Here is an 11,934-nt window from a genome sequence, read left to right on the forward strand (position 1 = left end):
CCCTGACATCCTTGGAGAGCTCTTTGGTCTTGGCCATGGTGGAGAGTTTGGAATCTGATTGATTGATTGCTTCTGTGGACAGGTGTCTTTTATACAGGTAACAAGCTGAGATTAGGAGCACTCCCTTTAAGAGTGTGCTCCTAATCTCAGCTCGTTACCTGTATAAAAGACACCTGGGAGCCAGAAATCTTTCTGATTGAGAGGGGGTCAAATACTTATTTCCCTAATTAAAATGCAAATCAATTTATAACATTTTTGACATGCGTTTTTCAGGATTTTTTTGTTGTTATTCTGTCTCTCACTGTTCAAATAAACCTACAATTAAAATTATAGACTGATCATTTCTTTGTCAGTGGGCAAACGTACAAAATCAGCAGGGGATCAAATACTTATTTCCCTCACTGTATGCTGAGTGTGATTTCCAGGGTGTGACTTTCACCTCCTTTTCATGGTTGTTCGTGACCATGTCTCCTACTTGAGTTGTATTTAGAAGCCATCTACACAGTAAAAAATGGGGTGTTAATATTTCAGAGTAAAGTTATTTTAACCCAGATAGAGTATTTTCAACATTTTTTAGAGTAAAGTTGCTCTATCAGTGGAGTTAAAAGTGAGTGTAAAAATCTGCAGATACGCAGTGACAATTTCAACTCTACAGCAGTGATGAATACCCGCCACTCTGCTTTGCTGAAGTTTGGCACGTACGTTGGTGGAGGAAGATTGCGAAGGAGTAGCTAGGCCACAGATATTGCTAGGTAAGTTACATCCCCGTTTTTTCAACACCAAACCGGTATTTTTTAACTTTACATAATTTTAGAGTTGTGCTGATGTCAAGGTCATATTTTAAGTTACGAGTTCCATGCGGCGGTCCCCCTTGCAGTGACCTCGTCATCAGCCAGCTAAATTAGCTTGTAAGTTCAGATGGTTGACAGTAATAACTGTTATATGATATACCCATGGAATATGTTTGATATTTTTGTGAATGGCTTGCTGTTTCATATGGCTAAAAATAGGTAACGTTAACTTAGCTAATCAGTTCGTTTGAAGGACACCACCGTTTGGCATGAGCGCAGATTGTGCTTGTCATGCGGTTAGCTAGCTTGCAATCAGTATCGGTAACTGTCTTTCTTTGTGTTGCAATATTTTCACGAATGAAGTTTGTCAGAATGGTAAATACGTAAAATAACGTTCGCTAACAACAAAACATTTATACAGATAGTATTGTTAGCTAACGTTATTGTATAGCTTCCCAGGCTTCCTTACACTAACGTTAACTGTTTTTTTTAAAGCTATATATAACGGTAATGTTAGCATGCTTCTGATAGTTAGCCAGCTAATGTTGGTGTTATAAAACGATAACTTAGATCACTGATTTGCATGACGGGTTTGTTTAACATTGCTTAACCATTTTAATGGTTAGCTACTGTTCGAACTAAAATGGCTAATGAGCTAGCTAACTTTGACACATAGCTAGTTATTTGGTAGCTAATGGGACAATGTGCCTCTAAACTTGAACTAGCCTACACCCATTTGCTGCAGAAAATGGCAGCTTAACGTTATATTCAACCAGCACAACTTTGTCTACTTCAGCCTTTGTAATTGCAGTGTAACGTCTAAGTAATGCATAGTGCATTGCGTAGCTAGTACTACTGAGATAAATGGATAGTTAGCTAACGCTTAGTTGAACCAGCACTAAATGATGATTTTGAATATATATTTTCTTTGTTAACAGAGGCAAAATGCTGTTGCGTGTTCAGCTCGGGGAAGAGCAGAAATACGTCAAGCTGTCTGAGCTGACATTCAATGCTTTCTTGAAAGAAGGTAGGTATAATAGGTTAAAGCAATACATATCACCCTAATGACAAAATAATACAGCATTAAGCTATTATCTTATGATATCTATTTAGGTCTATAGTCATTTCTGCTGTGCTTTATATTTTCAGTAACATAAAATCAGGTGCAGATCCTTGTCTTTCATCATTTTGTGAACACATGAGGCAACCTTAAGTATGAACTTGGATTCTTGTGAGAAGGGAATGCATGTTTTTCTTTTTTTCTTCTTTTTTTAACAGTGTGTCTAAAATTCAACATACCAGAAAGCAGAAAGCCAGACATTAAGGTGTATGACCAGTCTGACACAGAAGTTGACTCAGATGTTTTTGAAGAATTAGTAAAGGAGTCACCTGGAACTTTCAGAATCATGCTGGGCAATGGACTTGGTATTCATTCATTCAATTAGTTTTTTAGTTTAAAGGCCAGAATGAGAACCTTTATTGTCTTAAAAATAACAGTTTATTGTAATATGTTTCTATGTTTTGCACAAATTTCATAATGAACAGATACCTCTCATTCATCATCATGCTCGGGTACATCTGATGACACCATCATTCTGAATTTCACTGTGTGTGACGATGTTGAAGAAGTAGCGGCTGGCGAAGGAAGCCAGCCTAAAAGGCCATGCCACATAAACTATGAGGCAAAAGCAGTAAGTGGTGAACATTGCTGTTAAGTCCAATCTGAATGTTGTTTCATCATGTGACAGCATTACATATTGTTTTACAATTACGGAAAGCACATTTCTTTCCACCTATAGCTGATTGAAAAAATCCTAACATCAAAGCCTGGTGGTGAACGCATTATGCAAGAGTATGGAAAAACCAAATCTCTGACAGATGCCACCAGAAGACAGATGCTCAACATACTTGCTGCTGAGATGACAGAAACACATGGGTAAGCATTAAGCATATAGATGGGCTGTAAAGAAACATTGTTATTATTTTCCGGTTATTAATTATGTAAAATGTGTTGTGGAATTATTAATTCAGTGTGATGTTAACTTTGAATTCATATGCTAGGACATCCCCCCCCAAAAGTGTCAGAGTGATGTATGCACAGGGGATAGTAGCTTTGTTTCCCTATCTAGAAGACCCATACTCACAACATGGATATGTAAGTAAATGGGTTATTGCAACATTATGCACATATTCACTCTATGAAATGGGAATAGTACTCCTTTATAATTTATTTATAATAATATAGGATCATTACTACGATCCGGAGAGTGGTTCCGGATACCTTGCATGGCGATTGAAGACCATACAAAGAAAAACAGCAGAGGAAAGAGGTGCCTCAGTCAGCAAATCTCCTAAAGGTATGTTTTCTGATCAGTGACATGTAATTATAATGGTGACCTGTGAATTGTACAGAAAGGATTTCTTAACACTGTATTTTGTCTTAAGTTGGTGGGCCAGGCCGTGATCGTCAGCCCTTCACCTATGACAGAGAGCCATCTGATGAGGATGTGGAAGCAGCTATTGCTGTTTTGAGACACTCTGCTGATGAAAACACTGTCCGTGAGAAGATGAAAATGACCTTCATATATCGGCAAGCAATGGTCAACGATGAAGCCAAATCATCAGATGTCTTCTCGGTCTTCCCAAGATTTCTGGACACACCAGGACTGGTATGACAACTTAATTCACTGCATCACCAAAAATATCCAATGAAGAATAAGGTAACACTCATTATTTCTGTCTTTGTGTGTTACATTGCAGATAGAACAAGATTTCAGACTTCTGTTTGGTGAGGCCACAGCCAACAAATTCTTGGAGAAGTGGCCAACCACTTTCAAAGCAAAAGTAATAAAGGAAAGCCATGGACTTGTATCCACCACAGAACTCTTGGATTTGATGCGCAATGCTGAGTCAGCTGCTGAAGTTGAGAATGGTATGAATGAACTGTTTTACTTTTTATGTGGATAATGTAGGTGTGCATTATATGTCCATAATGGTGCAAGTTGTGAATAAGAATGTTATGCTACGGCACAATGTTAACCAGGTTTTTATTTACTTATTTGTAGGCTGGGACAGTGACATGTCTGCCATCTTGCTGCTGCTACATTTGCTACCACCATCTGCACAAGGTAGAAAGAGGCCGGGAAAGATGTCTGCATATCAAGCTGTAGATCAGCTCATCAGATTTCAAAAGGTATGCTTAACAGTTGTTTAAAATATATATTCCATCATCTCAATCTTGTGCACAGTTTGAGGTGATCTTATCTATTGTCAGAGGTTAGTCACCAAAACAATTCTGTTGAATGTGTTTTTTTTGTAGGTTGGAACCAGTGTGCAGCAGCATCTTGACAACATCACCCAAAGCAGTCAGCCCTACCTTCTCGCCCAGGGATCCACACAGAGCAGCTTTCACTCCTACTTCATTGTGGTTGACAAGCATGCTCTTCCATGCAAGGCAACAGGTTCAGTAGGAGCTTTTGACGAAGTCTTTAAAGCCCATTACGTATTTGGTACGTCATACAGTTCTTCCTTGAGCAGCTTTTTCACTTTTGTGCAAACAACCATCTATAACATCGACATGGGGGAAACAAAGGAGACTCCTAGAGTTGCTGAGTTGCGAGCAAGAATGGTGCGTTAGTTGAGATAAAACTATGAAGTGTTTTCTTTGCAAAAGTGACCATGGAAGTCCAAACAACCTTGTTAAGCACCTTAAGATAATTCATGGGCTATGTACAGGCAGGACTCTTTTTCTGAAATGTGGTCAAGAAGGATGCTCACGTTCTTTTGGTAGCTTTTCTGGTTTTAGAAAACATCTTAACAAGTGCCACGGAGAAAGTTTAGTAGATTCTATAGAAGATGATCTTTCAGACCCTCAAAGTACCGTCAACACCAGTAATATTTCTCATGTTGAAGTGTCGACTGAATGTTTAGAGGCTGAGTCAGAGTTATCTTCGCCATACATTGTAAATAGTTGTGCAGCTGTTATTTCTGATCTAAAGGCAGCAGGTGTTGGTCAAAGTACAGTAAATACTGTAGTGATTTCCATGGAAGAGATTGTTCAAGATATTCATCAGCATGCTAAAGAAACAGTGATAAAGCATGTATTTAGTAATGAAAGAGAAACAGAAATGTGCAAGAAAGTTGAGGCGTGTTTTGAGGGTTTAGATAATCCTTTCACAGTTCTAAATTCGGAATACAAGCGATCAAAATTTATGACTGCCAAGTGGGAAATAGTAGAACCAGTTGAATGTGTGATTGGTTCAAGATTTGACACAAGACTAAATAAAAAGACTGGAACATATGATCAGGTAGTAGTTCAAGATAAATTCATGTATATTCCAATTTTATCTACACTGCAGTCAATATTTAAAAGTCAGTATTTTGCAGAAATGTTGCAAAGCTCAGCTACCAGCAACTCTAGACTGAGAGATATTTGTGATGGATCTTTTTTTTTAAGTCACCCCCTGTTCTCAACTGAGAAGCAGACAATACAGGTCCAGATGTTCTATGATGATTTTGAGGTCGCCAACCCATTGGGTTCCAAGCGAGGTATTCATAAATTGGGTGGAGTATATTTTACTTTAAGAAACTTCTCTCCAAAATGGAATTCTTTTTTTGGCTAACATACACCTGTGCGCCTTATTTCATACTCAAGATGTTAAACGATATGGTTTTAGTGAAATTTTTGCTCCCATTGTTCGAGACATTAAAGTGTTAGAGAGCGATGGTATTGAGATTCCATTATACAGTGGTTATGTACGTGGCACTGTAGTACAGGTAACAGGTGATAATTTGGGTTTGCATAGTTTGTTTGGTCTGGTGGAGTCTTTCAGTGCAAGGTACTGTTGCAGGTTCTGTTTAGCAGAAAAGGAGGACTTTCAAACAGAATTCTCTGAAGATTCTTCCAAAATAGTTTTACGCACCAAAGATATGCATACTGCTCACTGTCAAGAAATGGCTTGTAATCCATCCCTTCCGTATGTTTTTGGTGTGAAAAGGTCATGCATATTAAATTCATTGAGGTATTTTCACACAACTGAGAACTTCTCAGTTGATGTGATGCATGATGTGTTAGAAGGGGTTGGCCAGTACGAATTGAAGTTATTATTTCTGTATTTGAATGAAAAACATGTTACATCAGGAGAAATACATTCAAGAATACAAAGTTTTGATTATGGTTTCACAGAGAGAAATAACAGGCCTGTGACTGTTAATTTAAGTGAAGGATCTAATGATCTGGGACTGAATGCAATTCAGTCCTGGTGCTTACTTAGGAATGTTCCTCTTATCTTTGGAGATTTGGTAACTTCTACTGACCAACACTGGGGCCTGCTTCTTTTATTATTGCAAATAATTAACATTATATTCTCGCCCATGTTATCTCAAGGTCTATGTGTATATTTAAAACATTTGATTGTTGATCACCATACACTGTTTAAGAAGTTGTATCCTCAGAAAAAACTTTTACCAAAGCACCATTTTCTTATCCACTATCCCCGCTGCATCCAGAAAATAGGGCCTGTACTTCATAGTTGGTGTATGAGGTATGAAGGCAAACATAATTTTTTCAAAAAACAGCTTAAATCGTTTAAAAATATTACCAAAACTCTGGCAAAAAAGCATCAGAATCATATGGCATATAGTTGGCGAAGATCAACAACTTTTAGTCGGTTAGATATTGGTCCAGGAAAAATGGTGGCTTTAAATATGGTAAAAGGAGGTTCTGAAATTGCTTTGGCAATGCAAGTGCCCAGTAGCATTCAGGTTATGAAGGTTAATTGGGCTAAACATAATGGGTATGTTTATCGCCCACACTTGGTTATCTGTGGCGAAGTTGACTCTGAAGTGCCCTTGTTTTATCAGATTGAGTCAGTTCTGATAATGTGTGAAAAAAATGTTACTACTCACAGTGCCTTTAGTTACAGTAACTTTTCAAGAACATTTCCATGCATATGAGGTGATCAGATCAAAGCATGATTTAGTTTTTTTTCATGTCGACAACCTGCACTACCCTAGACCTTTTGACATACAAAGGTCATATGGAGGAAATGACACAGCTCTCCTTGTTGTGCCATATTGCTTTCTCTGGTGAACATTTTTATGATGTTATACTTCTGTCATAGACAAGGCAATGGGTGTACAATGTAAATTCACGGACATTGAAATTATACTTTTTTTTTTCAATAAATGTGGGTGCTCTCATCTTGTATTATTGTGCTTTGTTTTATTTGATAGTATTGATATTTCTATAATTCAGTAACACTACATCATATGATTTAAATAAAAAAAAAACACTGTAGAGAAATGAAAAGTAAATATCATTACACTTTAAAGTGTCATTTTTTAAAGTAAAATTGTAGTTGACTTAACTCTATACAGTGTAATCATATTACTCTCAACAGTGTGATTAAACTACAGTGTTAAATATTTTGACACATTTCATTGTTATTTTTTACACAATATGGAGTAGAATTAACTCTAAAAGTTTTACACTGACCAAAGAGTACATTTTACACTGATTTTGAGTGGGACCAAATGTTATCTGAAACAGAGTTAAATTCAACTCGATAGGAGTTAAATTAACACTTCTGTTTTTACTGTGTAGCATTCTGACACACTTCCACACATGTATTTTTTCATGTGCTGCTCCACCATGACAACTGTGTGTGACATCAGGCATGACTCCTACAGCATCATGCTATATTTCAACTGCTTACATATACTGAACATACTGTAACGGTAAACTGTAATTTACTGTATATGGTAATTTTGGGTATTGTCAACAGTAAAATACTGTGAAATGTTTTACTGCAGCATACTGTAAATTATGTTTCATTGTGGGAAAATGTTGTAGGCAGAGAAACAATTGCTGTATTTTGAATGGTACTGTCATTCCATCCCAATGAATACAGTACCGTACCGTATTAATGGGAGCGCCAAAAACCTTTTGATCACTAGTGGTTGCTATTGTTGTTTCTGGCTCATTATTTATTTGGAGGCTTGCCTTGTGAGAGGCTATATTTGTTGCACCTGTTAGTAAGAATGCTGTACTAATTTAACTGGTATGTGTTAATTCAAAAATTGTAAATGGGACAGATTGGAGTGGCAGCAAGTATTCAACCTTAAATGGTTGATCATTTTTCCATGTCCTTTTGGTCTGTTTTGCCCTGTAGTCGCTGTCAGTTTGCAAGCATTTGTTATGGCCTATAGAAGTGCAGGTAATCGTGGTTAACCCAGAACTAAAGTCTTGTGTAATTCGTCAGCTGCTCTATGAAGATCTGGATCCATATGTGTTAAGAGAAGAAATGAAGCGATGCTAGAATGGGGAGCGAAACTGGAACAAGGAGCTCCACCCTCTCTCTTTGCAAGTTACGGACAATACAAGTCTATGGGCTGAATGTCCCCTCCCGTTCCGAAATTCGAAAGATAATAACACCTGCGAAATCGTGATTTGCCCAAATAATCAGTGATGAAAAACTCAAGCACTGGAACTGCTGCTGCTTGTTATTGTATAAAGACAGATCTACGGTACCATTTATGTTTACGTAGTCTGCCCACGAGAGATTAAAGTGCAAGTGATGTACAACACAACATATTTATTGGCTGCTAGGTAAACACATTAACTAGCATCCAACCTGCTTGCACCAATCCCATGTAATTAGAGTCAAATACTGTGAAATACAAACACCACCTCCCCTCAATGAATTTAATTCACTCATTCATTACAGAAGTATTTCCTTTTTTACAGTATAATACAGTCACTATTTTACAGTGTGTCATTACACAGTACTTTCTTTGATACTGTATTTACACTACCAGCAAAAAGTTTGGACACACCTACTCATTCAAGGGTTTTCTTTATTTTTACAATTTTCTACATTGTAGAATAATAGTGAAAACATCAAAACTATGAAATAACACACACGGAATCATGTAGTAACCAAAAAAGTATTAAACAAATCAAAATATATTTTATATTTGAGATTCTTCAAAGTAGCCACCCTTTCCCTTGATGAAAGCTTTGCACACTCTTGGCATTCTCTCAACCAGCTTCATGAGGTAGTCACCTGGAATGCATTTCAATTAACAGGTGTGTCTTGTTAATCAGTTGTGTTGTGACAAGGTAGGGGTGGTATACAGAAGATAGCCCTATTTGGTAAAAGACCAAGTCCATATTATGGCAAGAACAGCTCAAATAAGCAAAGAGAAACGACAGTCCCTCATTACTTTAAGACATGAAGGTCAGTCAATCCGGAAAACTTCAAGAACTTTGAACGTTTCTTCAAGTGCAGTCGCATAAACCATCAAGCGCTATGATGAAACTGGCTCTCATGAGGACCGCCACAGGAAAGGAAGACCCAGAGTTACCTCTGCTGCAGAGGATAAGTTCATTAGAGTTACCAGCCTCAGAAATGGCAGCCTAAATAAATGCTTCACAGAGTTCATGTAACAGACACATCTCAACATAAAATGTTCAGAGGAGACTGCGTGAATCAGGCCTTCATGGTCGAATTGCTGTAAAGAAACCACTACTAAAGGACACCAATAAGAAGAAGAGACTTGCTTGGGCCAAGAAATACGAGGAGTGGACATTAGAACGGTGGGAATTTGTCCTTTGGTCTGGAGTCCAAATTTGAGACTTTTGGTTCCAACCGCCGTGGCTTTGTGAGACGCGGTGTGGGTGAACAGATGATCTCCGCATGTGTATTTCCCACCGTAAAGCATGGAGGAGGAGGTGTTATGGTGTGGGGGTGCTTTGCTGGTGACACTGTCTGTGATTTATTTAGAATTCAAGGCACACTTAACAAGCATGGCTACCACAGCATTCTGCAGTGATACGCCATCCCATCTGGTTTGGGCTTAGTGGGACTATCATTTGTTTTTCAACAGGACAATGACCCAACACACCTCCAGGCTATGTAAGGGCTATTTTACCAATAAGGAGAGTGAAGGAGTGCTGCATTAGATGACCTGGCCACCACAATCCCCCGACCTCAACCCAATTGAGATGGTTTGGGATGAGTCGGACCGCAGAGTGAAGGAAAAGCAGCCAACAAGTGCTCAGCATATGTGGGAACTCCTTAAAGACTGTTGGAAAAGCATTCCAGGGGAAGCTGGTTGAGAGAATGCCAAGAGTGTGCAAAGCTGTCATCAAGGCAAAGGGTGGCTATTTGAAGAATCTCGAATATAAAATATATTTTGATAGATTTAACACTTTTTTGGTTGCTACATGATTCCATATGTGTTATTTAATAGTGTTGATGTTTTCACTATTATTCTACAATGTAGAAAATAGTAAAAATAAAGAAAAACCCTTGAATGAGTAGGTGTATCCAAACTTTTGACTGGTAATGTAGACTACAGTATTTGTACTGCAATATGAAAAACAGTAACTTAATTGCCAACAGTTTCCTGTATGTTACTGTCAAATTTACCGCAACCCCTTTACAGTGAATCATTACATATACAGTGCCTTCAGAAGGTATTCACACCCCTTGACTTTTTCCACACACAATACCCCATAATTTAAAAGTGGAATTATGTTTATTTTAATTTTTACTAATTAATTAAAAATAAAAAGCTGAAATGTTTTGAATCAATAAGTATTCAACCCCTTTGATATGGCAAGCCTAAATAAGTCCAGGACAAAAAAATTGCTTAACAAGTGGCGCAGTGGTCTAAGGCACTGCATCGCAGTGCTAACTGTGCCACTAGAGATCCTGGTTCGAATCCAGGCTCTGTCGCAGCCGGCCGCGACCGGGAGACTCATGGGCGGTGCACAATTGGCCCAGGGTAGGGGAGGGAATGGCCGGCAGGGATGTAGCTCAGTTGATAGAGCATGGAGTTTGCAACGCCAGGGTTGTGGGTTCGATTCCCACGGGGGGGCAGTATAAAAAAATATGTATTCACTAACTGTAAGTCACTCTGGATAAGAGCGTCTGCTAAATGACTAAAAAATAAAAATAAAATACGTTGCATACTGTGTGCAATAATGGTGTTTAACATGGTTTTTGAATGACTACCTCATCTCTTTACCAAACACATACAATTATCTGCAAGGTCCCTCAATCGAGCAGTGAATATCAAACACAGATTCAACCACAAAGACCAGTGAGGTTTTCCGTTGCCTCACAAAGAAGGGCACCTAATGGCAGATGGTTAAAAATAAAAAAGCAGACATTGAATATCCCTTTGAGCGTGGTGAAGTTATTAATTACACTTTGGATGGTGTATCAATACACCCAGTCACCACAAAGATACAGGCGTCCTTCCTAACTCAGTTGCCGAAGAGGATGGAAATCGCTCAGGGATTTCACCATGAGACAATGGTGACTTTAAAACAGTTACAGAGTTTGATGGCTGTGATAGGAGAAAACTGCAAAACATTTGGCAAATAAATGAACTTTCTGTCCTGAAGCGTTATGTTTGGGGCAAATCCAATGCAAGACATTACTGAGTACAACTCTCCATATTTTAAAGCATAGTGGTGGCCGCATCATGTTATGGGTATTGGTTATGCTTGTAATCATTAAGGACTGGGGAGTTTTCAGGATAAAGAAGAAACTAAATGGAGCTAAGCACAGGCAAAATCCTGGAGGAAAATCTGGTTCAGTCTGCTTTTCACCAGACACTGGGAGATAAATTCACCTTTCAGCAGAACAATAACCAAAACACAAGGCCAAATCTACATTCGAATTGCTTACCAAGAAGACAATGTTCCTGAGTGTCCGAGTTACAGTTTTGACTTAAATCTGCTTGTAAATCTATGGCAAGACTTAAAAATGGTTGTCTAGCAATGATCAACAACCAATTTGACCGAGCTTGAAGAATTTTTAAGAATAATGGGCAAATATTGTACAATCCAGTTGTGGAAAAATCTTAGAGAGTTACTCATAAAGACTCACAGCTATGATAGCTGCCAAAGGTGATTCTAACATGTATTGACTCAGGGGGTTGAATACTTATGTAATCAAGATACAGTATACCAATGCTTTTTTATTTTATTTTTAGTTTTAATGTTAGATTTTATTTTCACTTTTACATTACAGATTATTTTGTGTAGATTGTTGACAAAAAAATAACAATAAAATCCATTTTAATTCTACTTTGTAACACAACAAAATGTGGAAAAAGTTATGTGGTG

General features: G+C 38.0%; 1 protein-coding gene across 3 annotated transcripts; it reads left to right on the forward strand.

Moving 5' to 3' along the window:
- Positions 1 to 588: 588 nt before the first annotated feature.
- Positions 589 to 6,677, forward strand: LOC121538932. Of its 3 annotated transcripts, none has more exons than XM_045224367.1 (11): positions 589 to 908; positions 1,730 to 1,818; positions 2,070 to 2,216; positions 2,337 to 2,482; positions 2,591 to 2,727; positions 2,853 to 2,946; positions 3,037 to 3,148; positions 3,237 to 3,460; positions 3,552 to 3,723; positions 3,857 to 3,984; positions 4,111 to 6,677. In XM_045224367.1, the coding sequence occupies exons 2-11, from the start codon at positions 1,737 to 1,739 to the stop codon at positions 4,426 to 4,428; spliced, it is 1,560 nt and encodes a 519-aa protein (XP_045080302.1). In that variant the 5' UTR covers positions 589 to 908; positions 1,730 to 1,736; the 3' UTR covers positions 4,429 to 6,677. The 3 variants fall into 3 exon arrangements, with proteins under 3 accessions (XP_045080302.1, XP_045080301.1, XP_045080303.1); XM_045224366.1 differs by having other exon boundaries at positions 589 to 752; XM_045224368.1 differs by lacking the exon at positions 2,070 to 2,216 and having other exon boundaries at positions 589 to 752.
- The last annotated feature ends 5,257 nt before the right edge of the window (positions 6,678 to 11,934 follow it).

This window comes from Coregonus clupeaformis, chromosome 13 (assembly GCF_020615455.1).
Source record: "Coregonus clupeaformis isolate EN_2021a chromosome 13, ASM2061545v1, whole genome shotgun sequence".
Classification (NCBI taxonomy): domain Eukaryota; kingdom Metazoa; phylum Chordata; class Actinopteri; order Salmoniformes; family Salmonidae; genus Coregonus; species Coregonus clupeaformis.